General features: G+C 52.5%; 1 protein-coding gene across 1 annotated transcript in view; it reads right to left on the reverse strand.

Annotated features, from left to right (window-relative positions):
- Nucleotides 1-26,975, reverse strand: part of LOC122546908 (activin receptor type-1-like) — a 179,836-nt gene that overhangs the window by 117,740 nt on the left and 35,121 nt on the right. Inside the window, exon 2 of the mRNA XM_087985552.1 lies at nucleotides 17,511-17,667. Coding sequence (XP_087841678.1) covers nucleotides 17,511-17,542 — 32 coding nt within the window. The 5' untranslated portion in view covers nucleotides 17,543-17,667. The remainder of the gene's footprint in view (nucleotides 1-17,510; nucleotides 17,668-26,975) is intronic.

The raw sequence follows: 26,975 nt of genomic DNA on the forward strand, positions 1-26,975 counted from the left end.
GAGGGAGTGTGTGTGTGTGTGAGGGTGAGGGAGTGTGTGTGTGAGGGTGAGGGAGTGTGTGTGTGAGGATGAGAGAGTGTGTGTGTGTGTGTGATGGTGAGGGAGTGTGTGTGTGAGGATGAGGGAGTGTCTGTGTGTGTGAGGGTGAGGGAGTGTGTGTGTGTGAGGGTGAGGGAGTGTGTGTGTGAGGGTGAGGGAGTGTGTGTGTGAGAATGAGGGTGTGTGTGTGTGTGAGGGTGTGTGTGTGTGTGAGGGTGAGGGAGTGTGTGTGTGTGTGTGAGGGTGAGGTAGTGTGTGTGTGAGGGTGAGGGAGTGTGTGTGAGGATGAAGTAGTGTGTGTGTGAGGATGAGGGAGTGTGTGTGTGTGTGAGGGGGAGGGAGTGTGTGTGTGTGAGGGTGAGGGAGTGTGTGTGTGAGGGTGAGGGAGTGTGTGTGTGAGAATGAGGGAGTGTGTGTGTGTGTGTGAGGATGAGGGAGTGTTTGTGTGTGTGTGTGAGGGTGAGGTAGTGTGAGGGTGAGGGAGTGTGTGTGGGTGAGGGTGAGGGAGTGTGTGTGTGTGTGTGTGTGAGGGGGAGGGAGTGTGTGTTTGTGAGTGTGAGGGAGTGTGTGTGTGTTTGTGAGGGTGAGGGAGTGTGTGTGTGTAAGGGGGATGGAGTGTGTGTGTGTCAGGGTGAGGGAGTGTGTGTGTGTGAGGGGGAGGGAGTGTGTGTGTGTGTGAGGGTGAGGGAGTGTGTGTGTGTGAGGGTGAGAGAGTGTGTGTGTGTGAGCGTGAGGGAGTGTGTGTGTGTGTGAGGGTGAGGGAGTGTGTGTGTGTGAGGGGGAGGGAGTGTGTGTGTGAGGGTGAGTGAGTGTGTGTGTGTGAGGGTGAGGGAGTGTGTGTGTGTGAGGTTGAGGGAGTGTGTGTGTGAGGGTGAGAGAGTGTGTGTGTGTGAGGGGGCGGGAGTGTGTGTGTGTGAGAGTGAGGAAGTGTATGTGTGTGTGAGGGTGAGGGAGTGTGTGTGTGTGAGGGGGCGGGAGTGTGTGTGTGAGGGTGAGGGAGTGTGTGTGTGTGTGAGGGAGAGGGAGTGTGTGTGTGTGAGGGTGAGGGAGTGTGTGTGTGTGTGAGGGTGAGGGAGTGTGTGTGTGTGTGGGAGGGTGAGGGAGTGTGTGTGTGTGAGGGTGAGGGAGTGTGTGTGTGTGTGAGCGTGAGGGAGTGTGTGTGTGTGTGAGGGTGAGGGAGTGTGTGTGTGTGTGAGGGTGAGGTAGTGTGTGTGTGAGGGGGAGGGAGTGTGTATGTGTGTGTGAGGTTGAGGGAGTGTGTGTGTGTGAGGGGGAGGGAGTGTGTGTGTGTGTGAGGATGAGAGAGTGTGTGTGTGTGTGAGGGTGAGGGAGTGTGTGTGTGTGAGCGTGAGGGAGTGTGTGTGTGTGTGTGTGAGGGTGAGGGTGTGTGTGTGTGAGGGTGAGGGAGTGTGTCTGTGTGTGAGGGGGAGGGAGTGTGTGTGAGGGTGAGGGAGTGTGTGTGTGTGAGGGGGAGGGAGTGTGTGCGTGAGGGTGAGGGAGTGTATGTGTGTGAGGGCGAGGGAGTGTGTGTGTGTGTGTGTGAGGGTGAGGGAGTGTGTGTGTGAGGGTGAGGGAGTGTGTGTGTGTGTGTGGGTAAGGGAATGTGTGTGTTTGAGCGTGAGGGAGTGTGTGTGTGTGTGAGGGTGAGGGAGTGTGTGTGTGTGAGCGTGAGGGAGTGTGTGTGTGTGTGTGTGAGGTGGAGGGAGTGTGTGTGTTCGGGGGAGGGAGTGTGTGTGTGTGAGGGGGAGGTAGTGTGTGTGTGTGAGGGGGAGGTAGTGTGTGTGTGTGAGCGTGAGCGAGTGTGTGTGTGTGTGAGGGTGAGGGAGTGTGTGTGTGAGCGTGAGGGAGTGTGTGTGTGAGGGTGAGGGAGTTTGTGTGTGTGAGGGGGAGGGAGTGTGTGTGTGTATGAGGGTGAGGGAGTGTGTTTGTGTGAGGGTGAGGGAGTGTGTGTGTGTGTGAGGGGGAGGGAGTGTGTGTGTGAGGGTGAGGGAGTGTGTGTGTGTGTGAGGGTGAGGGAGTGTGTGAGGGTGAGGGATTGTGTGTGTGTGAGGGTGAGGGAGTGTGTGTGTGAGGATGAGGGAGTGTGTGTGTGTGTGATGGTGAGGGAGTGTGTGTGTGTGAGGGAGAGAGAGTGTGTGTGTGTGAGCGTGAGGGAGTGTGTGTGTGTGTGAGGGTGAGGGAGTGTGTGTGTGTGAGGGTGAGGGAGTGTGTGTGTGAGGGTGAGGGAGTGTGTGTGAGGGTTAGGGAGTGTGTGTGTGAGGTTGAGGGAGTGTGTGTGTGTGTGAGGGTGAGAGAGTGTGTGTGTGTGAGGGGGCGGGAGTGTGTGTGTGTGAGAGTGAGGAAGTGTGTGTGTGTGTGTGAGGGAGAGGGAGTGTGTGTGTGTGAGAGTGAGGGAGTGTGTGTGTGTGTGAGGGTGAGGGAGTGTGTGTGTGTGTGTGAGGGAGAGGGAGTGTGTGTGTGTGAGGGTGAGGGAGTGTGTGTGTGTGAGGGTGAGGGAGTGTGTGTGTGTGTGGGAGGGTGAGGGATTGTGTGTGTGTGAGGGTGAGGGAGTGTGTGTGTGTGAGCGTGAGGGAGTGTGTGTGTGTGTGAGGGTGAGGGAGTGTGTGTGTGTGAGGGTGAGGTAGTGTGTGTGTGAGGGGGAGGGAGTGTGTATGTGTGTGTGAGGTTGAGGGGGTGGGAATGTGTGTGTGTGAGTGTGAGGGAGTGTGTGTGTGTTTGTGAGGGTGAGGGAGTGTGTGTGTGTAAGGGGGATGGAGTGTGTGTGTGTCAGGGTGAGGGAGTGTGTGTGTGTGAGGGGGAGGGAGTGTGTGTGTGAGGGAGAGAGAGTGTGTGTGTGTGAGCGTGAGGGAGTGTGTGTGTGTGTGTGAGGGAGAGGGAGTGTGTGTGTGTGAGGGTGAGGGAGTGTGTGTGTGTGTGAGGGTGAGGGAGTGTGTGTGTGTGTGGGAGGGTGAGGGATTGTGTGTGTGTGCGGGTGAGGGAGTGTGTGTGTGCGTGAGCGTGAGGGAGTGTGTGTGTGTGTGAGGGTGAGGGAGTGTGTGTGTGTGAGGGTGAGGTAGTGTGTGTGTGAGGGGGAGGGAGTGTGTATGTGTGTGTGAGGTTGAGGGAGTGTGTGTGTGTCAGGGGGAGGGAGTGTGTGTGTGTGTGAGGGTGAGGGTGAGAGAGTGTGTGTGTGTGAGCGTGAGGGAGTGTGTGTGTGTGTGTGTGAGGGTGAGGGTGTGTGTGTGTGAGGGTGAGGGAGTGTGTGTGTGTGTGAGGGTGAGGGAGTGTGTCTGTGTGTGAGGGGGAGGGAGTGTGTGTGAGGGTGAGGGAGTGTGTGTGTGTGAGGGGGAGGGAGTGTGTGCGTCAGGGTGAGGGAGTGTATGTGTGTGTGTGGGGAAGGGAATGTGTGTGTGTGAGCGTGAGGGAGTGTGTGTGTGTGTGAGGTGGAGGGAGTGTGTGTGAGCGTGAGCGAGTGTGTGTGTGTGTGAGGGTGAGGGAGTGTGTGTGTGTGAGGGGGAGGGAGTGTGTGTGTGTGAGCGTGAGGGAGTGTGTGTGTGTGTGAGGGTGAGGGAGTTTGTGTGTGTGAGGGGGAGGGAGTGTGTGTGTGTGTGAGGGTGAGGGAGTGTGTGAGAGGGAGATTGTGAGGTTGAGGGAGTGTGTGTGTGTGTGAGGGTGAGGGAGTGTGTGTATGTGTGAAGGTGAGGGAGTGTGTGTGTGTGAGCGTAAGGGAGTGTGTGTGTGTATGAGGGTGAGGGAGTGTGTTTGTGTGAGGGTGAGGGAGTGTGTGTGTGTGTGAGGGGGAGGGAGTGTGTGTGTGAGGGTGAGGGAGTGTGTGTGTGTGTGTGTGAGGGTGAGGTAGTGTGTGTGTGTGTGAGGGTGAGGGAGTGTGTGTGTGTGTGAGGTGGAGGGGGTATGTGTGTTCGGGGGAGGGAGTGTGTGTGTGTGTGAGGGTGAGGGAGTGTGTGTGTGTGTGAGGGTGAGGGAGTGTGTGTGTGTGTGAGCGTGAGGGAGTGTGTGTGTGTGAGGGTGAGGGAGTGTGTGTGTGTGAGGGTGAGGTAGTGTGTGTGTGTGAGCGTGAGCGAGTGTGTGTGTGTGTGAGGGTGAGGGAGTGTGTGTGTGTGAGGGGGAGGGAGTGTGTGTGTGTGAGTGTGAGGGAGTGTGTTTGTGTGTGAGGGTGAGGGAGTTTGTGTGTGTGAGGGGGAGGGAGTGTGTGTGTGTGTGAGGGTGAGGGAGTGTGTGAGAGGGAGATTGTGAGGGTGAGGGAGTGTGTGTGTGAGTGAGGGTGAGGGAGTGTGTGTATGTGTGAAGGTGAGGGAGTGTGTGTGTGTGAGCGTGAGGGAGTGTGTGTGTGTATGAGGGTGAGGGAGTGTGTTTGTGTGAGGGTGAGGGAGTGTGTGTGTGTGTGAGGGGGAGGGAGTGTGTGTGTGAGGGTGAGGGAGTGTGTGTGTGTGAGGGTGAGGGAGTGTGTGAGGGTGAGGGAGTTTGTGTGTGTGTGTGGGTGACGGAGTGTGTGTGTGTGAGGGTGACGGAGTGTGTGAGAGGGAGATTGTGAGGGTGAGGGAGTGTGTGTGTGTGTGAGGGTGAGGGAGTGTGTGTGTGTGTGAGGGTGAGGGAGTGTGTAAGGGTGAGGGAGTGTGTGTTTGTGTGGGTGACGGAGTGTGTGAGAGGGAGTTTGTGAGGGTGAGGGAGTCTGTGTGCGTGTGAGGGTGAGTGAGTGTGTGTGTGAGGGTGAGGGAGTGTGTGTGTGTGAAGGTGACGGAGTGTTTGAGAGGGAGATTGTGAGGGTGAGGGAGTGTGTGTGTGTGAGGGGGAGGGAGTGTGTGTGTGGGTGAGGGAGTGTGTGTTTGTGAGGGTGAGGGAGTGTGTGTGTTTGTGTGAGGGTGAGGGAGTGTGTGTGTGTGTGTAGGTGAGGAAGTGTGTGTGTGTGTGAGGGTGAGGGAGTGTGTGTGTGTGTGAGGGTGAGGGAGTGTGTGCGTGTGTGAGGGTGAGGGAGTGTGTGTGTGTGAGCGTGAGGGAGTGTGTGTGTGTATGAGGGTGAGGGAGTGTGTTTGTGTGAGGGTGAGGGTGTGTGTGTGTGTGTGAGGGTGAGGGAGTGTGTGTGTTTGAGGGTGAGGGAGAGTGTGTGTGAGGGGGAGGGAGTGTGTGTGTGTGAGGGGGAGGGAGTGTGTGTGTTCGGGGGAGGGAGTGTGTGTGTGTGTGTGAGGGTGAGGGAGTGTGTGTGTGTGAGGGTGAGGGAGTGTGTGTGTGTGAGGGTGAGGGTGTGTGTGTGTGAGGGGGAGGGAGTGTGTGTTTGTGAGGTGGAGGGAGTGTGTGTGTGTGAGGTGGAGGGAGTGTGTGTGTTCGGGGGAGGGAGTGTGTGTGTGTGTGTGAGGGTGAGGGAGTGTGTGTGTGTGAGGGTGAGGGAGTGTGTGTGTGTGAGGGTGAGGGTGTGTGTGTGTGAGGGGGAGGGAGTGTGTGTGTGGGTGAGGGAGTGTGTGTGTGTGAGGGTGAGGGAGTGTGTGTGTGTGTGTAGGTGAGGAAGTGTGTGTGTGTGTGAGGGTGAGGGAGTTTGTGTGTGTGTGAGGGTGAGGGAGTGTGTGTGTGTGAGCGTGAGGGAGTGTGTGTATGATGGTGAGGGAGTGTGTTTGTGTGAGGGTGAGGGTGTGTGTGTGTGTGTGAGGGTGAGGGAGTGTGTGTGTGAGGGTGAGGGAGAGTGTGTGTGTGAGGGTGAGGGAGTGTGTGTGTGTGAGGGTGAGGGAGTGTGTGTGTGTGAGGTGGAGGGAGTGTGTGTGTTCGGGGGAGGGAGTGTGTGTGAGGGTGAGGGAGTGTGTGTGTGTGAGGGTGAGGGAGTGTGTGAGGGTGAGGGAGTGTGTGAGGGGGAGGGAGTGTGTGTGTGACGGTGAGGGAGTGTGTGTGTGAGGGGGAGGGAGTGTGTGCGTGTGAGCGTGAGGGAGTGTGTGTGTCTGTGAGGGTGAGGGAGTGTGTGTGTGTGAGCGTGAGGGAGTGTGTGTGTGTGTGAACGTGAGGGAGTGTGTGTGTGTGTGACGGTGAGGGAGAGTGTGTGTGTGAGGGTGAGGGAGTGTGTGTGTGTGAGGGTGAGGGAGTGTGTGTGTGTGAGGTGGAGGGAGTGTGTGTGTTCGGGGGATGGAGTGTGTGTGAGGGTGAGGGAGTGTGTGTGTGTGAGGGTGAGGGAGTGTGTGAGGGTGAGGGAGTGTGTGAGGGGGAGGGAGTGTGTGTGTGAGGTTCAGTGAGTGTGTGTGTGTGAGGGTGAGGGTGTGTGTGTGTGTGAGCGTGAGGGAGTGTGTGTGTGTGAGGGTGAGGGAGTGTGTGTGTGTGAGGGTGAGGGAGTGTGTGTGTGTCAGGGTGAGGGAGTGTGTGTGTGTGAGGGGGAGTGAGTGTGTGTGTGTGAGGGTGAGGGAGTGTGTGTGTGTGAGGGTGAGAGAGTGTGTGTGTGTGAGCGTGATGGAGTGTGTGTGTGTGTGAGGGTGAGGGAGTGTGTGTGTGTGAGGGGGAGGGAGTGTGTGTGTGAGGATGAGGGAGTGTGTGTGTGTGTGAGGGTGAGGGAGTGTGTGTGTGTGAGGTTGAGGGAGTGTGTGTGTGTGAGGGTGAGAGAGTGTGTGTGTGTGAGGGGGCGGGAGTGTGTGTGTGTGAGGGTGAGGGAGTGTGTGTATGTGTGAGGGTGAGGGAGTGTGTGTGTGTCAGGGTGAGGGAGTGTGTGTGTGTGTGAGGGTGAGGGAGTGTGTGTGTGTGTGTGGGAGGATGAGGGAGTGTGTGTGTGTGAGGGTGAGGGAGTGTGTGTGTGTGTGAGCGTGAGGGAGTGTGTGTGTGTGAGGGTGAGGGAGTGTGTGTGTGTGAGGGTGAGGGAGTGTGTGTGTGTGTGAGGGTGAGGGAGTGTGTGTGTATGGGAGAATGAGGGAGTGTGTGTGTGTGAGGGTGAGGGAGTGTGTGTGTGTGTGAGCGTGAGGGAGTGTGTGTGTGTGTGAGGGTGAGGGTGTGTGTGTGTGAGGTTGAGGGAGTGTGTGTGTGTGAGGGGGAGGGAGTGTGTGTGTGTGTGTGAGGGTGAGGTAGTGTGTGTGTGTGTGAGGGTGAGGGAGTGTGTGTGTGTGTGAGGTGGAGGGAGTATGTGTGTTCGGGGGAGGGAGTGTGTGTGTGTGAGGGTGAGGGAGTGTGTGTGTGTGTGAGGGTGAGGGAGTGTGTGTGTGTGTGAGCGTGAGGGAGTGTGTGTGTGTGAGGGTGAGGGAGTGTGTGTGTGTGAGGGGGAGGTAGTGTGTGTGTGTGAGCGTGAGCGAGTGTGTGTGTGTGTGAGGGTGAGGGAGTGTGTGTGTGTGAGGGGGAGGGAGTGTGTGTGTGTGAGCGTGAGGGAGTGTGTTTGTGTGTGAGGGTGAGGGAGTTTGTGTGTGTGAGGGGGAGGGAGTGTGTGTGTGTGTGAGGGTGAGGGAGTGTGTGAGAGGGAGATTGTGAGGGTGAGGGAGTGTGTGTGTGAGTGAGGGTGAGGGAGTGTGTGTATGTGTGAAGGTGAGGGAGTGTGTGTGTGTGAGCGTGAGGGAGTGTGTGTGTGTATGAGGGTGAGGGAGTGTGTTTGTGTGAGGGTGAGGGAGTGTGTGTGTGTGTGAGGGGGAGGGAGTGTGTGTGTGAGGGTGAGGGAGTGTGTGTGTGTGAGGGTGAGGGAGTGTGTGAGGGTGAGGGAGTTTGTGTGTGTGTGTGGGTGACGGAGTGTGTGTGTGTGAGGGTGAGGGAGTGTGTGTGTGTGAGGGTGAGGGTGTGTGTGTGTGAGGGGGAGGGAGTGTGTGTGTGGGTGAGGGAGTGTGTGTGTGTGAGGGTGAGGGAGTGTGTGTGTGTGTGTGAGGGTGAGGGAGTGTGTGTGTGTGTGTAGGTGAGGAAGTGTGTGTGTGTGTGAGGGTGAGGGAGTGTGTGTGTGTGTGAGGGTGAGGGAGTGTGTGTGTGTGAGCGTGAGGGAGTGTGTGTGTATGATGGTGAGGGAGTGTGTTTGTGTGAGGGTGAGGGTGTGTGTGTGTGTGAGGGTGAGGGAGTGTGTGTGTGAGGGTGAGGGAGAGTGTGTGTGTGAGGGTGAGGGAGTGTGTGTGTGTGAGGGTGAGGGAGTGTGTGTGTGTGAGGTGGAGGGAGTGTGTGTGTTCGGGGGAGGGAGTGTGTGTGAGGGTGAGGGAGTGTGTGTGTGTGAGGGTGAGGGAGTGTGTGAGGGTGAGGGAGTGTGTGAGGGGGAGGGAGTGTGTGTGTGAGGGGGAGGGAGTGTGTGCGTGTGAGCGTGAGGGAGTGTGTGTGTGTGAGGGTGAGGGAGTGTGTGTGTGTGAGCGTGAGGGAGTGTGTGTGTGTGTGAACGTGAGGGAGTGTGTGTGTGTGTGACGGTGAGGGAGAGTGTGTGTGTGAGGGTGAGGGAGTGTGTGTGTGTGAGGGTGAGGGAGTGTGTGTGTGTGAGGTGGAGGGAGTGTGTGTGTTCGGGGGATGGAGTGTGTGTGAGGGTGAGGGAGTGTGTGTGTGTGAGGGTGAGGGAGTGTGTGAGGGTGAGGGAGTGTGTGAGGGGGAGGGAGTGTGTGTGTGAGGGTGAGGGAGTGTGTGTGTGAGGGGGAGGGAGTGTGTGCGTGAGGTTGAGTGAGTGTGTGTGTGTGAGGGTGAGGGTGTGTGTGTGTGTGAGCGTGAGGGAGTGTGTGTGTGTGTGTGTGAGGGTGAGGGAGTGTGTGTGTGAGCGTGAGGGAGTGTGTGTGTGTGTGAACGTGAGCGAGTGTGTGTGTGTGTGACGGTGAGGGAGTGTGTGTGTGAGGGTGAGGGAGTGTGTGTGTGTGTGAGGGGGAGGGAGTGTGTGTGTGTGAGCGTGAGGGAGTGTGTGTGTGTGTGAGGGTGAGGGAGTGTGTGTGTGTGAGGGTGAGGGAGTGTGTGTGTGAGGGTGAGTGAGTGTGTGTGTGTGTGAGGGGGAGGGAGTGTGTGTGTGTGAGCGTGAGGGAGTGTGTGTGTGTGTGAGGGTGAGGGAGTGTGTGTTTGTGAGCGTGAGGGAGTGTGTGTGTGTGTGAACGTGAGGGAGTGTGTGTGTGTGTGACGGTGAGGGAGAGTGTGTGTGTGAGGGTGAGGGAGTGTGTGTGTGTGTGAGGGTGAGGGAGTGTGTGTGTGTGAGGTGGAGGGAGTGTGTGTGTTCGGGGGATGGAGTGTGTGTGAGGGTGAGGGAGTGTGTGTGTGTGAGGGTGAGGGAGCGTGTGAGGGGGAGGGAGTGTGTGAGGGGGAGGGAGTGTGTGTGTGAGGGTGAGGGAGTGTGTGTGTGGGGGGAGGGAGTGTGTGCGTGAGGTTGATTGAGTGTGTGTGTGTGAGGGTGAGGGTGTGTGTGTGTGTGAGGGTGAGGGAGTGTGTGTGTGAGGGGGAGGGAGTGTGTGTGTGTGAGCGTGAGGGAGTGTGTGTGTGTGTGAGGGTGAGGGAGTGTGTGTGTGTGAGGCTGAGGGTGTGTGTGTGTGAGGGTGAGGGAGTGTGTGTGTGTGTGTGGGTGACGGAGTGTGTGAGAGGGAGATTGTGAGGGTGAGGGAGTGTGTGAGGGTGAGGGAGTGTGTGTGTGTGCGTGAGGGTGAGGGTGTTCCTCAAAGAACCCGGAGAGTGTCCCCTTTTCCCCAAAGAACCCGGAGAGTGTCCCCTTTTCCCCAAAGCGCCCGGAGAATGTTCCCTTTTCCCGAAAGAACACAGAGAGTGTCTCCTTTTCCCCAAAGAACACGGAGAGTGTCCCCTTTTCCCCAAGAACCTGGATTAATAAATTTTGTGATTAGATTCCCTACAGTGTGGAAACAGGCCCTTCGGCCTAACAAGTCCACACTGACCCTCCGAAGAACAACCCACCCAGACCCATACCTCTCCATCTGACACTATGGGCAATTGAGCCTGGCCAATCCTCCCTAACCTGCACATCTTTGGACTGTGAGAGGAATCCGGAGCACCCGGATGAAACCCACACAGACAGTCATCCGAGGCTGGAATTGAACCCGGGTCCCTGGCCGCTGTGTTAACCACTGTGCCACCGTGTTTCCAGTTTTCCCAAAGAACCCGGAGAGTTTCCGGTTTTCTGGAGCTGTCCTGACGGGTGAAGAGATCATTGCGGTTTGCTAATGTGACTGCTTTTCCATGCCTTTTCTGTGGCCCTGAGCGTTTTCAACACGTAGGAAGCATGTGCTGCCGACAGGACCTGTGTCCCGATGGAACACGAGCCTATCCTGGTCCGAGCTCAGTCACACCTTGTACAGGGACACTCTGAGGGCACGAGAGGCGAAACACTGTCAAAGATACTCTCTGCCTCGGGGGGGGCTTGGCCTCTGTATTGCACTGTCAACTGACTGCAGTGTGTCCTCACTGAAAATGCATTTAAAATTCCTCTCCAGTCCAACCTGCAGGTGAGGTCATCTGGAGGTGGATAGTTTGCTACAATTCAAACAGGAAACAGATGCTTGGCGATTAAGAGAGAAGAGATACCGTAATAACAGGAAGCGCTCGGGTAGGTCTTTGCATGCTATCACCAGCTGCTTCCCAGTCTATTGTTTGGGCTTTTCCCTGGGGTGGGGGAGTCCAGAACTAGAGGGCATAGGTTTAGGGTGAGAGGGGAAAGATATAAAAGGGACACAAGGGGCAACTTTTTCACACAGAGGGTGGTACGTGTATGGAATGAGCTGCCAGAGGAAGTGGTGGAGGCTGGTACAATTGCAATATTTAAAAGGCATCTGGATGCGTATATGAATAGGAATGGAGGGATATGGGCCAAACGCTGGCAAATGGGACTAGATTAATTTCGGATATCTGGTCGGCATGGACGGGTTGGGCCGAAGGGTCTGTTTCCATGCTGGATGAGTCTCTGCCTCTATTTGGCCAACTGTGTCCTTTACCTCACCCAGTCGCCGGGATTTTTCGGAAGTTTTAAGAAAAGAAAAAGCGAGAGAGAAAAAGCGCACCTTCTTTTTAAGAAAAAGAACTCCAAGATTCTTCTGGATAACCTTCAAAAATGTCGGAATACCAACGCTTGAAAAGTCATAATAATTCAAGTGCTGGAAAGTGGGATTACTGCAGACAGGCCAGTGCAGACTGGGTGGGGGGTGGGGGGGGGGGGCGGGGTTGCTGAAAGACCTCTACCCTTACTGTCTGACTCTATCCATTCCCGTGTACCAGTGAGGTGGGCATTCAAATTCACTTCCCGGGAACTCCTTGGTGCTTGTCCTGATATCCCAGAATTAAACAGCCAACACACAACGGCAATCTGGAACAGGGGCCTGTGACAGCCTTAGCTCCACATGATCAGTGCACCTTTAGCATCGCACATTGACTAATATCGGCACAATTTGACGGTAGGATCTGAGTTCGGACCATTCTTCTTGGCGCAGCGTGTTTCCTCCGGGTGCTCCGGTTTCCTCACACGGTCCAAAGATGTGCAGGTTAGGGTGGATTGGCCATGCTAAATTCAGGGATGTGTAGGTTAGGTGCATTAGTCAGGGAAAATGTAGGAGATTGGGTCACTCTTCAGAGGGTCGGTGTGGACTTGTTGGGCCAAAGGGCCTGTTTCCACACTGTAGGGATTTTATGTAGGCCCAGACCAGGGAAGATGGCAGCAGCTTTCCCTAAAGGGCATTAGTGAACCAAATGGGTTCAAATGACAATGGATCCATGGTCATCTTATGACGCCTATTCCCAGGTTTTTCATTGAATTCAAATTCCCACCATCTGCCATAGCAGGACTCGAACCTGGGTCCCCAGCCGAGTTTCTGGATTAATGATCTAGCGATAATACCACTAGGCCAATCCCTCCCCAGCTGTTGGGATTCCAAATCCTTTAGGAAGTGACTGAATCTTCCCTCATGAACTGAGGCCCATTGTCACTCAGCACAGTGTCTGGGATGCGAGAATGACTGAAGTGTGCATTTAGATATTCAACAATCTCTCTGGGAGTGATTGACATCCCCTGGTCCACCTCCCAGTCATCAGAATAGCAGTCAATGGTGAAAGCTTCCTCAGTTCCTGTGAGAGTGAAGAAGTCTCTCCCAGCTTCATCCATGGTCCCTCTGGGGTGTCATAGATGGCTCTTTGCTTGTTCATCTTGGTTTGTCTTATAAACACTGCACTTGTGGAAGTGGCCTTTAGTCTCATTAGTCAGGTTTGGTCAGGAGATCATCTCTCTTGCCTTCCTCAGACTAAATTCAGTTCCTTGACGGTTGCACGGACATGCTTCAGCCTTCCTAACATCATCTCTTTTGGGATAATGACCCTATTTCTGTTGCACAAGATGCCATCTTGGGCTCCCACTTCATCTCAGTTGGTCCACTATTCGCTCTTTGCTATAGCAGCGCCCTTGATAGTTTCAGACCATCCTTTCATCGCCACTTCCTGTAGCACTTGGGAGAGTTGCAGCTTGTTGAGTCGGTGCTTGGTTCGAGCAAGATGCTTGTCTTTAACAGTCAAGGTCTCTGATGACTTCCTTTGGCTGTTCCTTCTCACTGAATCTGGAAGACCTCAGCCCTGTCTTCGTATTCCTGAACTTAGTCCATTCGGGATGGTTGCTCTGCCAGCAAAAAGCACAGCCGGTCCGGGAGCATCCAAGGAGCAGGAAAATTGGATTAGCCCACGCTCCATGGATTCTGCTCAGTGTTGTTTATTAACCAGATCTTCATTCTTCCCAGTGCACTGAGCTCTCAGCTTCATTTAACCCCGAGATGCTCCATTTCATCGCCTCTGGGAAAATGGCTCAAGGGGCAAGATGATTCAGGGAAACTGGCGTGTGGCACAAATTCACTCACTCGCCAATCTCCACACCCAACTGCATCGGGCTGTAGAGATACTTCTCATTGACCTGTTCTGGAGGTGGTGAGACTTGAGCTGGGGTCTCCGAGCCCAGAGGTAGGGACACTGCCACTGGCCTCTGTACTGGGGAGGCACAAGTGGCTCAGTGGTGAGCACTGCTGCCTCACAGCGCTAGAGACCCGGCTTCAATTCCCGCCTCAGGCAACGATCTGTGTGGAGTTTGCACATTCTCCCCGTGTCTGTGCGGGTTTGCTCCAGTTACCTCCCACAGTCCAAAGATCTGCAGGTTAGGGTGGATTAGCCATGCTACATTGCCTCAGTGTGTTCAGGGATATGCAGGCTAGGTGGGTTAGTCATGGGAAATGTGTGGAGGGGTGAGTCTGGGTGTGATGCTCTTTGGAGGTTTTGTGCACAGTCACTGGCCGGAATGAGCCTGTTTCCATATTGTAGGGATTGGATTGAATTGAATTTGTTGTCACGTGTACCGAGGCACAGTGAAAAGCCTTGTCTTGTGAGCAATCCAGGCAGATCACAGAGTTAAGTAGCATAGATAAGTAAATATCTATGCTACTTAAATAAGCAGCAAAACCAAACACACAGGTACAGGCGCATGTTAAGAGTTTGGGAGTCTATTCAGTATTCTAACAACAGTAGGGTAGAAACTGTTTTGAAACCGGCTGGTGCATGTGTTCAGGCTTCTGTACCTTCTCCGCGATGGTACAGGTTGTAGAAAAACATTGCCAGGGTGGGATGGATCTTTGAGAATGCTGGCGGCCTTTCCCTGACAGCGAGCCTGGTAGGTGGATTCTATAGATGGGAGGTTGGCCTTTGTGATTGCCCGGGCCGAGTTCACCACTCTCTGTAACCGTCTCCGATCTTGAATGGTACGGTTGCCATACCAGGTAGTGATACATCCAGACAGAATGCTCTCGATGGCACACCTATAAAAGTTGGCAAGGATATTTGCCATCATGCCAAATTTCCTCAGCTGCCTGAGGAAGAAGAGATGTTGTTGGGCCTTTGTAACCAGTGCGTCCACATGGAGAGTCCAAGGAAGCTTGTTGTGGATGACCACTCCCAGGAGCTTGACACTCTCCATTCGTTCCACCTCTGTGCTGTTAATGTGTGTGTGGGGGGGGGGGGGGGGGGGGGCATGAGTAACATCCTGCCGAAAGTCAATAATGAGCATTGAGAGCTAGGTTAACTCAGTGCACCATTTTTCCAGGTCTTCCACTTCCCGTCTGTAGTCTGTTTCATCGTCATCTGAGATTTGACCGACTATGGTGGTGTCATCAGCGAACTTGTGAATGGCATTAGTCTGGTATTTGGTGACACAGCCATGGGTATAGAGTGAGTACAGTAGGGGGCTGAGTATGCACCCCTGGGGGGGCTCCAGTTTTGAGTGTTAGTGAGAATGAAATATTGTCCCCAATCTTCACTGATTGTGGCCTGTGGGTCAGGAAACTGAGGATCCAGTTGCAGAGAGTGGGGCTTAGTCCGAGATCACTAAGTTTAGTAATCAGCCTTGAGGGGATAATACTGTTGAAGGCAGTAGTCAATGAGGAGGATTCTTACGTAGCTGTTCTTGATGTTAAGATGTTCTAGGGAGGAGTGAAGGGCAAGTGATATGGCATCTGATGTGGATCTGTTGGTCCAATAGGCAAATTGGAGTGGGTCAAGAGTAGTGGGGAGGCTGGAGTTGATTAATGCCATGACCAGCCTTTCAAAGCACTTTATGACCACCGAGGTTAGGGCCACTGGGCGGTAATCATTGAGACACGTTGCGTGAGCCTTCTTAGGCCGAGGGATGATGTTGGCCCTCTTGGAACAGGCAGGGACAGTGGCCCGCCTCAATGGCAGGAGAAAGGAATTAAGCTACAGATTAACTGGGGTCAAAATGAATGGTAAAGCAGGGCTGGACAAGCCAATGGCCTGCTTGCAATACAGACCCTGAACTCTCAGATCGGTTAAAATACAAGAATGGTGGTGATTTCATGTAGGTTCTTTGTTTATAAGGGTTGGAGACGCAGTCGAGCTTCTATTGAATGTACAACAACTGCATCTCTCTTTTACACTGCCAAAACGGAAAGGAATAAACAATGCAAAATACATGGATGGTTGATCTAATCCTGATGCTTTCGCATCAAATGGTGTCGTGTTGGCGAAACCCTTGCCTTTTCATTTCCAGGAAATCAGAAAATCGAATGGAACCAGATGTTGCTGGAGATCCCAGAGGTGCCGTGTCAACATCACATTGTCGCTGGTCTAGACATTGCACCAGTCTGTCGATTCTTCACTGAAGCCCCAGTGGGCAATGTTTGCTCTGAGCATAAAATAATGCAGAGTGTTTCTGTGACAACACAGAGCCTAATCTCAGGACAAAGGGCGTGCTAGTTTCTAGCCAGGAAACTGCCAGAGTCATATTGACATTCCGAGTGCTTGAATGACACGATTCAGGCACTCACCATGGTCATTGTTAGCAATGGAACTTCAGGAGCCAGCTTCAGTCTAAGCCGGGAAATCATCTGTTTCTCTGCCACCATCCATTGCTTCGGAACGGGTTGCCCCCTTCGCCATCTTCAGCCTTCTCTATTCTCAACCTCCCTTTTCGAATGCCGAGAGGTGGCAAACGTAGCAGCTGGTGTAAGGTAACAGAACAGGGGACTTTGAGAAGGTAATGAATAGGAGCAGGAGGAGGCCGTTCAGCCCCTCGAGCCTCCTCCGCCATTCAATACAATCATGGCCGATCTCCTCTCGGCCTCGGCTTCACTTTCCTGCCCCCACTCCATCATCCATGACTTTATTCAAAATCTGTCCATCTCCCTCTTAAATGTGCTCAATGAAACCAAGGAAATGGTTTCGAGCATTTCTTTTGCATCTGCTCATTGTGCCAGATAAGGGTGCCATGCTCACTACGGCCAATGGCGGAATTCTGGATTGTGGGCACTTATCACGTTGGCAACCATTGTGCAAAGAGCATTGGACCATAAGAGGTAGGCCGTTCAGCCCCTTGAGCCTGTTCCGCCATTCAACTGGCTGATCCGACATTCCTCACATTCACTTTCCTGCCCTTTTCCCCAGAACCTGAGATTCCCCATCTGATCAAGACTCTATCTCAGCCTTAAATATACACAAGGTCTGTGCCCCCACAGCTCTCTGTGGCAAGGAGGTCCAAACCCTCTCAGAGAAGAAATGCCTCCTCATCTCAGTCTTCAATTGGTGCCCCATTATTCTGAGCCTATGCCCCCTGGTCCTAGACTCTCCCATGAGGGGAAACCTCCTCTCAGCATTTACCCTGCCAAGCCCCTGAGGAATCCAATATCTTCCACTGAGATCACCTCTCATCCTCCTCAACTCCAGTGAGTAGAATCCCAGCCTGTTTAACCGTTCCTCATCCCTCCACACCAGGGATCAGAGTCGAGAGTGTGGTGCTGGAAAAGCACAGCAGGTCAGACAACATCCGAGGAGCAGGAGAATCGACGTTTCAGGGATAAGCTCTTCATTCCTAATTAAGGGCTTTTGCCCGAAATGTCGATTCTCCTGCTCCTCGGATGCTGCCTGACCTGCTGTGCTTTTCCAGCACCACACTCTCGACTCTGATCTCCAGCATCTGCAGTCCTCACTTTCTCCACACCAGGGATCATCCTAATGAACCTTCTCTGAACTGTCTCCAATGAAATGATATATTTCTTTAAATAAGGGACCAGAGCTGCTCACAGTGCTCCAGACGTGGTCTCACCAGCACCTTGTACAGTTACAGTAAGACTTCCCTACTCTTACACTCCAACCCCCTTGGACTAAGGGCCAACATTCCCTGAGCCTTCCTGATTCCCTGCTGCATCTATCCAAACATCCAGGCATGGTGATTTTTTTTATCGGTCTCATTGAGGTTTCCCTCCTTATTTTCCAGGGGACTTTTGAAATGACTGTTTTGCTTTTGGCCATGCATGTTGATGCATCTGATTCGATTCCTCTGGGCTGTCCTTACTCTGAGGGAGATTGCTCTTTTGTTTACAGCTCTAAGGTCACACCTCACGTGCCTCCCAAACCTCTTTATGGATTTTACCCGCTTTCCCTTCGTTCGTCGGGAACGCGACAATCCTTTCAGGGAACTGCAGTCCAGAAAGGTTTACGGGGAGCACGGGAAGGGGGTAAGCTGTTTGTGCTTAAGGTCCTAACCCTTTAAAATGTGTAATTCTCAACAAGCTCGTGTATAACCCTGGCCTCTGGGGTGCTCCGGTTTCCTCCCACAGTCCAAAGATGTGCATTTAGAATCATAGAATTCCTACAGTGTAGAAACAAGCCATTCGGCCCAAAACATCTGTACCGACCCTCCGGGCAGTAACCCACCCAGACCCATTCCCTTATCATACTATCCTATATTTACCTCTGATTAACGCACCTAACCTACACATCCCTGAACACTGTCGACAATTTAGCATAACCAATTCACCTGACCTGCACGTCTTTGGACTGTGGGAGGAAACCGGAGCACCCGAAGGAAACCCACGCAGACACAGGGAGAATGTGCAAACTCCACGCAGACAGTCACCCGAGGCTGGAATTGAACCCGGGGCCCTGGCGCTGTGAGGCAGCAGTGCTAACCACTGTGCCACCGTGCCGCCCCGTGCAGGTTAGGATTGGCTGTGCTTAAAATTTTAAAAAACCCTCCCCAGTATTTTCCAGAATAGATGGGCACAGAAGAGAAATAGCCAACTGGAAATTCACACGCTGTCAGTTTCACTTGCCTGGGGGCCATAGGGAATGGCTTTGGAAGCATTGGCCGATCCCGCTGCTTATTCCTGCTGCTGGCACTTTCTGGTGAGTGGCAGGATTGGCAATGGTTGCTGATCCCAGTGGGCTACATTCCTCTGACACTACTCCTTCCTTCAGTGCGGTGCTGAGCTAATGGGACAGAGACAAAGAGCTACAATGAGACACAATATGACAGACTGAGGAGCTCATCACCTCGTTTCGCTTCCTCTCCATGGCAGTGACTGCGTCCTCTGGCTGTGCGTACATTGACCGCTCCGTCTCCTGACATCACAGCAGTGGCCCACGCTCTCAGACTCCTTTGGGGTATTCCGAGAAGAGAAACAGTGCTATGTGAATGCACGCCCCCTTTTCTTTAGTTTGCTGGGCATCTGATTTTGCCCATAAACCGATGTCTTTCAGCAAGTGCGTGGCAGGAGCAATTTGCGTGTAGACAAGGCTAGAGGAAATTGCTGAGAAAGGAAGAGACTGTTTCCTCCCGCACCGATCAGGACAGCATTGCAAGAATGCCAACTCTCAGAGGGAACACCAATGTACACGGGAAAGAGTGCTGGTTGGTTGGCAAGTGAACTCAGGTTAGTCAAGATGTTTCCATGGGAACAGTTAACTCCATGGCTGTGGTCAATAAAGACAAGTCAACTCTGATTGGTCAAGTTGTTGCCATGCAGGATGCACCTTGGAGCTGTTGTTGCCCCCCACTCTTGTCTGGATGAAGTGGGTTCCTAAGAACAATTCAAGGTGCGCTACCACCTTCAGGAGCAGGAGAGCAGCGAGATCAGGCCGCGATAAAATAAACTCAGACTTTAATGGGACAAAGGCAGCGCTGAGCCTGACTCAGCCAAAAGTGGAACTTGCCTTTGTTGGATCGATGCTTGGCGGTGTTGCCTTCGCATCCCATCCTGCCACCTTTACCCCTCCCCCGACAACATCCTACAGTTAAGCATCCTCCTCCGGCTAAGGCAGGAAGAGAGGTCAGACCTAGAGACATTCCTGATGGAATTTCAAAACAGCAGACAGGATGCTGATTCCAAATGCATTTAACCTTTTCGACAATCTGATATCAGATCAAAGGGGCTTTTCAGAATTAATAGGAGTGTAGTTCACACACACTCTCTCTCTCTCACAGACTCTCTCTCATACACACAGACAGACACACATATTCACATACACACGCAAATATATATAAACTCTCATACACACAAACACATAGAATCCCGACACTGTGGAAACAGGCCCTTCGGCCCAACAAGCCTATACCAACCCTCCGAAGAGTAACCCACCCAGATCCATTCTCCTATCCTGTTATGCTACATTTCTCCCTGACTAATGCACCTAACCTGCACATCCCTGGACACTATGGGACAATTTATCACGGCCAATCCACCCTAACCTGCACATCCCTGGGCACTATGGGACAATTTAGCATGGCCAATCCACCCTAACCTGCACATCCCTGGGCACTATGGGACAATTTAGCATGGCCAATCCACCCTAACCTGCACATCCCTGGGCACTATGGGACAATTTAGCATGGCCAATCCACCCTAACCTGCACATCCCTGGGCACTATGGGACAATTTAGCATGGCCAATCCACCCTAACTTGCACATCCCTGGGCACTACGGGACAATTTAGCATGGCCAATCCACCTAACCTACACATCCCTGGACACTATGGGACAATTTAGCATGGCCAATCCACCCTAACCTGCACATCCCTGGGCACTATGGGGCAATTTAGCATGGCCAATCCACCCTAACCTGCACATCCCTGGACACTATGGGGCAATTTAGCATGGCCAATCCACCTAACCTACACATCCCTGGACACTATGGGACAATTTAGCATGGCCAATCCATCCTAACCTGCACATCTTTAGATTATGTGAGGTAGTTGTGGGTCCTTGGCACTATACGACAGCATGAGAAAGTGAGGACTGCAGATGCTGGAGATCAGAGCTGAAAATGTGTTGCTGGAAAAGCAACACACTATAAGGCAGCAGTTATGCTGCACACAAACTCACACATTCTCTCTCACACACATACACATACAGAGTCTCACACACAAACTCACACACATACACACACACCCTCTCACACACAAACTCACACTCTCTCACCCATACACACAGACTCTCTCACACACTCACACACATACCCTCTCACACACATACAAACTCACACACCCTCTCACACACACACATACTCTCTCTCTCACACACACACACACCCTCTCACACACATACACACACACCCTCTCACACACAAACTCACACACACATTCTCACATACTCTCTCTCACACACACATCCTTTCACACACAAACTCACACACACATACACACACCCTGTCTCACATATACTTACACACACACTCACACACGCCTCTCACATACACACACACACTCTCTCTCTCTCACACACACACACACACACACACACACATGCAGAGAGAAAGAAAACTTCATTTGCTGCTGCTCTTGATTGTTTGCGAACTGAATGGATCCCTCGGCTCACCCCGAATCAGCACCCAGACCATCCCCAACCGTGCTGCACTCGCAAAAGTCTCAACCACGTCTCCAGCTGGATTGGAGTTTCTGACTGGACAGCATCTGCTCAATAAGGATGGGTGCGTGAAGAATTACAGCTGATTTGGGGCTGTCACTCGTGTTTGTATTTCCGTGTAGTGGAAGCTACGGATACTAAGGTGCAGGGCCCTGTCCTTTGTAGATATAAGACCCGGCAAGATAGGGGCATTCAGCCCATCGGGTCTGCTCCGCCTTTTAATCATGGCAGATATCTTTCTCAACCCCATTCTCCTGCCTTCGCCCTGTAACCCCTGATCCCCTGTACTGTTCAAGGGCCAATCTATCGCCGTTATAAACACACACAGTGACCCGGCCTCCACAGCTCTCTGCAGCAATGGGTCCCACAGATTCCCCACCCTCTGGCTGAAGAAATTCCTCCTCATCTCAGTTCTAAAGGGTCGACCCTTCACTCTGAGGCTGTGCCCTCCGGTCCCCTGGTGGAAGTTTCATTCAGATCCCACCCACCCCCCCCCCCCCCCCCCCCTCATCATTCCAAACCCCATAGAGTACAGACCCAGAGTCCCCAACCCCTCCTCATATGACAAGCCCCTCATCCCCAGCCTCATTCTTGTAAACCCCCTCCAAGGCCAGCACATCCTTCCTTAGATACAGGGCCCCAATCCTGCTCACACTATTCCAAATATGGTCTGACAGGAGCCTTATACAGCCTCAGCAGTACATCCCTGCTCTTGTATTCTAACCCTCTCACAATGAACGCTAACATTGCATTTACCTTCCTAACTGCCAACTGAACCTGCATATTAACCTGAAGAGAATCTAGAACTGGGACTCCCAAGTCCCTCTGTGCTTCAGATTTCTGAAACCTTTCCCTATTTTGAAAATAGTCTACATTGCTATTCTTCCCACCAAGTGCCTAACCTCACCCTTTCCCACATTGTATTCCATCTGCCACTTCTGTGCCCACTCCCCTCGCCTGTCCAAGTCCTTCTGCAGCCTCCCCACTTCCTCAACACTCCGTCCCTTCACCTACCCTTGTGTCATCTTCAAACTGAGCAACAATGCCCTCAGGTTCCTTCACCCAGATCATTCATGTACAACATGAATAGCTGTGGTCCCAACACTGACCCTTGTGGAACCCCAATAGTCACCAGCTGCCATCTTGAAAAAGATCCCTTTATCCCCACTCTCGGCCTTCTGCCCGTCAGCCAATCCTCTCTCCATACCAGTACCTTGCCCCTCACACCATGGGCTCTTATCTTACTTCGCAGCCTCCTGTGTGGCACCTTGTCAAAGACCTCCTGGAAATCCATATAGATCACGTGCACTAGCTCTCCTTTGTCCAACTTGCTCATTACTTCCTAAAGGAATTAAAGAAAGACAGAAAGAAGATGGCCACACATCACACCAGTTTCAACTCAACAAAATGAGTGTCAGCGGGTTCATTTCTCAGGGCATTGCCTGAAGGGCATTGTAGGTGTGCCAACACCAAAATGGACTGTGCCAACTGTTCGAGAAGGCAGCTCATCATCACCTTACCAGGAGAAAGTGAGGTCTGCAGATGCTGGAGATCAGAGCTGAAAATGTGTTGCTGGAAAAGCGCAGCAGGTCAGGCAGCATCCAGGGAACAGGAGAATCGACGTTTCGGGCATAAGCCCTTCTTCAGGAAGAAGGGCTTATGCCCAAAACATCGATTCTCCTGTTCCCTGGATATCACCTTACCAGGGCAACGAGGGGCTGGCCCTCATCCTGTGAGTGAATAGAAAAAAAAACTTGTTTAAAATTGAAACAACACTTGGCAGTGAATTGTCAGTCATCATTCTCTATGGTGCAGCCTCTGTGCAGACACCACTACCAATCTGAGTCCATTTGCCAACCGATCAGCACTCTCCTCTCATGCTGTATAGATGTTATAGAGTCACAGAGTCATGGAGATATATAGCACAGAAACAGACCCTTTGGTCCAAATCATCCATGCCTAACTCTAATTGAGTCCCATTTTACCAGCACTTGGCCCATATCCCTCTGAACCCTTCCTATTCATATACCCATCCAGATGCCTTTTAAATGCTGTAATTGTACCAGCCTCCACCACTTCCTCTGGCAGCTCATTCCATACACGTACCACCCTCTGTGTGAAAAAGTTGCCCCTTAGGTCCCTTTTAAATCTTTCCCCTCTCACCTTAAACCTATGCCGTCTAGTTCTGGACTCCCCGACCCTGGGGAAAAATGACCTTGGCTATTTATCCTGTTCATGCCCCTCATGATTTTATAAACCTCTATAAGGTCACCCCTCAGTCTCCGATGCTCCAGGGAAAACAGCCCCAGCCTGTTCAGCCTCTCCCTGTAGCTCAAACCCTCCAAACCTGGCAACATCCTTGTAAATCTTTTCTGAACCTTTTCAAGTTATCTTCCCTTTACTTTCATACTCCTTGCGGATTTTCCTGACAGTTACTAGATTAAAAGGCCAAATGTCTCAGGTTCTGTACTGCCAAATGACTGTTTGATATCTTGAGATAAATGATCATGTGCCTACAGTGCTGTTGAGACCTGGCAGGCATGGTCATTTGGATATAAGGGTGTAACCAAGACAGAAAGAATTACCCTTCCACCATTAGCCAGCTTCCTTTCATCTCAAAAAAAGTCCCCAAAATGACCACCGATACTGGAAATCAGAAACAAAAGCAGAAATTGCTGGAAAAGCTCACTGAACCCAAAATGTTAACTCTAATTTCTCTGCATATTCAGAACTGGTTCTGAGGATGGGTCACCGGACCGGACCTGAAACGTTAACTCTTGATTTCGCTCCATAGATGCTGCCAGACCTGCTGAGCTTTTCCAACAATTTCTGCTTTTGTTCCTTTCAGTTCAATGTCCTGGCCAGCACTAATCTCTCAGTAAACACATTATTTCTATCACTGTACATCAGGAGCTTGCCGTGTGCAAATTCCCCCACCCGCAGCTGCATATCCTTACGCAGAAAGGGTGACCGGCTAAGGGCAGCATGGTGACTCAGCAGTTAGCACTGCTTTATTTTTCCCAGCTCAGCACCGTCCTCATGACCTGTCCTACCTGCCAATCTCCCTTCCCACCTATCCTCTCCATCCTCCCCTCTGACCTATCACCTCAATTCCCACCCCATTCACCTAGTGTACTCTTTGCTACCTTCCCCCACCCTTCCCTCTGACCTTATCAACTCAATCCCCACCCCCATACATCTATTGTACTCTTTGCTACCTTCCCCCACCCTCCTCTCTGACCTATCACCTCCATCCCCACTCCCATTCACCTATTGTAATCTTTGCTACCTTCTCCCCAGCCCCACCACCCCCATTTATCTCTCCACCCTGGAGGCTTCCTGCCTCTATTCCTGATGAAGGGCTTTTACCTGAAACATTGACACGCCTGCTCCTCGGATGCTGCCTGACCTGCTGCGCTTTTCCAGCACCACTATGAACTAAATTCTGGTTTCCAGCATTTGCAGTCCACACTTTTGCCTAGTTAGCATTGCTGCCTCACAGTGCCAGGGACCCAGGTTCAATTCTCGCCTCAGGCGACTGTCTGTGTGGAGTTGACGCATTCCCCCCGTGTCTGTGTGGGTTTGCTCCAGTTACCTCCCACAGTCCAAAGATGTACAGGTTGGGGTGGATTGGCCATGCTATGTTGACCCATAGTGTCCAGGGATGTGCAGGTTAGGGTGGATTGGCCATGCTAGGTTGACCCATAGTGTCCAGGGATGTGCAGGTTAGGGGGGATTGGCCGTGCTAAATTGTCCCATAGTGCCCAGGGATGTGCATGTTAGGGTGGATTGGCCATGCTAAATTGTCCCATAGTGCCCAGGGATGTGCATGTTAGGGTGGATTGGCCATGCTAAAATGTCCCATAGTGCCCAGGGATGTGCATGTTAGGGTGGATTGGCCATGCTATATTGTCCCATAGTGCCCAGGGATGCGTAGGTTGGGGTGGATTGGCCATGCTAAATTGTCCCATAGTGCCTAGGGATGCGTAGGTTGGGGTAGATTGGCCATGCTAAATTGTCCCATATGTCCAGGGATCTACAGGTTAGGATGGATTGGCCATGCTAAATTGTCGCTTAGTGTACCCGATGAGCAGGTTAGGATGGATTTGCCATGCTAAATTGTCCCATAGTGCCCAGGGATGTGCAGGTTTGGATGGATTGGCTGTGCTAAATTTCCCATAGTGCCCAGGGATGTGTAGGTTAGGGGGGATTGGCCATGCTAAATTGTCCAATAGTGTCCAAAGATGTGCAGGTTAGGGTGCATTGGCCGTGCTAAATTGGCCCATAGTGCCCAGGGATGTGCAGGTTAGGGTGGATTGGCCATGTTAAATTGTCCCATAAAGCCCAGGGATGTGCAGGTTAGGGTGGATTGGCCATGCTAAATTTTCCCATAGTACCCAGGGATGTGCAGGTTAGGGTGGATGGGCCGTGCTAAATTGTCCCATAGTGTCCAGGGGTGTGCAGGTTAGGGTGGATTGGCCATGCTAAATTGTCCAATAGTGTCCAGGGATGTGCAGGTTAGGGTGGATTGGCCATGCTAAATTGTCCCATAGTGTCCAGGGATGTGCAGGTGAGGGTGGATTGGCCATGCTAAATTTTCCCATAGTACCCAGGGATGTGCAGGTTAGGGTGGGTTGGCTATGCTAAATTGTTCCATAGTGTCCAGGGATGTGCAGGTTAGGGTGGATTGGCCATGCTAAATTGTCCCATAGTGTCCAGGGATGTGCAGTTTAGGGTGGATTGGCCATACTAAATTGTCCCATAGTGTACAGGGATGTGCAGGTTGGGGTGGATTGGCCGGGCTAAATTGTCCCATAGTGTCCTGGGATGTGCAGGTTAGGGTGGATTGGCCATGCTAAATTGTCCCATAGTGCGCAGGGATGTGCAAGTTAGCGTGGATTGGCCATGCTAAAATGTCCCATAGTGCCCAGGGATGTGCAGGTTGGGGTGGATTGGCCGGGCTAAATTGTCCCATAGTGCCGAGGGATTTGCTGGTTAGGGTGGATTGGCCATGCTAAATCGTCCCATAGTGTCCAGGGATGTGCAGGTTAGGGTGGATTGGCCATGCTAAATTGTCCCATAGTGTCCAGGGATGTGCAGTTTAGGGTGGATTGGCCATGCTAAATTGTCCCATAGTGTACAGGGATGTGCAGGTTAGGGTGGATTGGCCATGCTAAATTGTCCCATAGTGTCCAGGGATGTGCAGGTTAGGGTGGATTGGCCATGCTAAATTGTCCCATAGTGTCCAGGGATGTGCAGGTTAGGGTGGGTTGGCCATGCCAAAATGTCCCATACTGCCCAGGGATGTGCAGGTTAGGGTGGATTGGCCATTACTAATTGTTCCATACTTTCCAAGGATGTGTAGGTGAGAGTGGATTGGCCATGCTAAATTGTCCCATCGTCTCCAGGGATGTGCAGGTTAGGGTGGATTGGCCATGCTAAATTGTCCCAAAGTGCCCAGGGATGTGCAGGTTAGGGTGGATTGGCCATGCTAAATTGTCCCATAGTGCCCAGGGATGTGCAGGTTAGGGTGGATTGGCCATGCTAAATTGTCCCATCGTGTCCAGGGATGTGCAGGTTAGGATGGATTGGCCATGCTAAATTGTCCCATCGTGTCCAGGGATGTGCAGGTTAGGGTGGATTGGCCATACTAAATTGTCCCATAGTGTACAGGAATGTGCAGGTTAGGATGGATTGGCCATGCTAAATTTTCCCATAGTGTCCAGGAATGTGCAGGTTTAGGGTGGATTGGCCATGCTAAATTGTCCCATAGTGCCCAGGAATGTGCAGGCTAGGGTGGATTGGCCATGCTAAATTGTCCCATAATGTCGAGGAATGTGCAGGTTAGGGTGGATTGGCCGTGCTAAATTGTCCCATAGTGTCCAGGGATGTGCAGGTGAGGGTGGATTGGCCATGCTAAATTGTGCCATAGTGCCCAGGGATGTGCAGGTTAGGGTGGATTGGCCATGCTAAATTTTCCCATAGTACCCAGGGATGTGCAGGTTAGGGTGGATTGGCCATGCTAAATTGTCCCATAGTGTCCAGGGATGTGCAGGTTAGGGTGGATTGGCCATGCTAAATTGTCCCATAGTGCCCAGGGATGTGCAGGTTAGGGTGGATTGGCCATGCTAAATTTTCCCATAGTACCCAGGGATGTGCAGGTTAGGGTGGATTGGGCATGCTAAATTGTTCCGTAGTGCCCAGGAATGTGCAGGTTAGGGTGGACTGGCCATGCTAAAATGTCCCATAGTGCCCAGTGATGTGCATGTTAGGGTGGATTGGCCGTGCTAAATTGTGCCATAGTGTCCAGGGATGTGCAGGTGAAGGTGGATTGGCCATGCTAAATGGTCTCCTAGTGTCCAGGGATGTGCAGGTTAGGGTGTATTGGCCATGCTAAATTGTCCCATCGAGCCCAGGGATGTGCAGGTTAGGGTGGATTGGCCATACTAAATTTTCCCATAGTACCCAGGGATGTGCAGGTTAGGGTGGATTGGGCATGCTAAATTTTCCCATAGTACCCAGGGATGTGCAGGTTAGGGTGGATTGGGCATGCTAAATTGTCCCATCGTGCCCAGGGATGTGCAGGTTAGGGTGGATTGGGCATGCTAAATTTTCCCATAGTACCCAGGGATGTGCAGGTTAGGGTGGATTGGCCGTGCTAAATTGTCCCATAGTGTACAGGGATGTGCAGGTTGGGGTGGATTGGCCGTGCTAAATTGTCGGAGAAAGTGAGGTCTGCAGATGCTGGAGATCAGAGATGGAAATGTGTTGCTGGAAAAGTGCAGCAGGTCAGGCAGCATCTCGGGAACAGGAGAATTGACGTTTCGGGCATTAGCCATGCTAAATTGTCCCATAATGTCTAGGAATGTGCAGGTTA

This window comes from Chiloscyllium plagiosum, unplaced genomic scaffold (assembly GCF_037043375.1).
Source record: "Chiloscyllium plagiosum isolate Xiang-an unplaced genomic scaffold, Cpla_swu_hap1 HiC_scaffold_53X, whole genome shotgun sequence".
Taxonomy (NCBI): Eukaryota; Metazoa; Chordata; class Chondrichthyes; order Orectolobiformes; family Hemiscylliidae; genus Chiloscyllium; species Chiloscyllium plagiosum.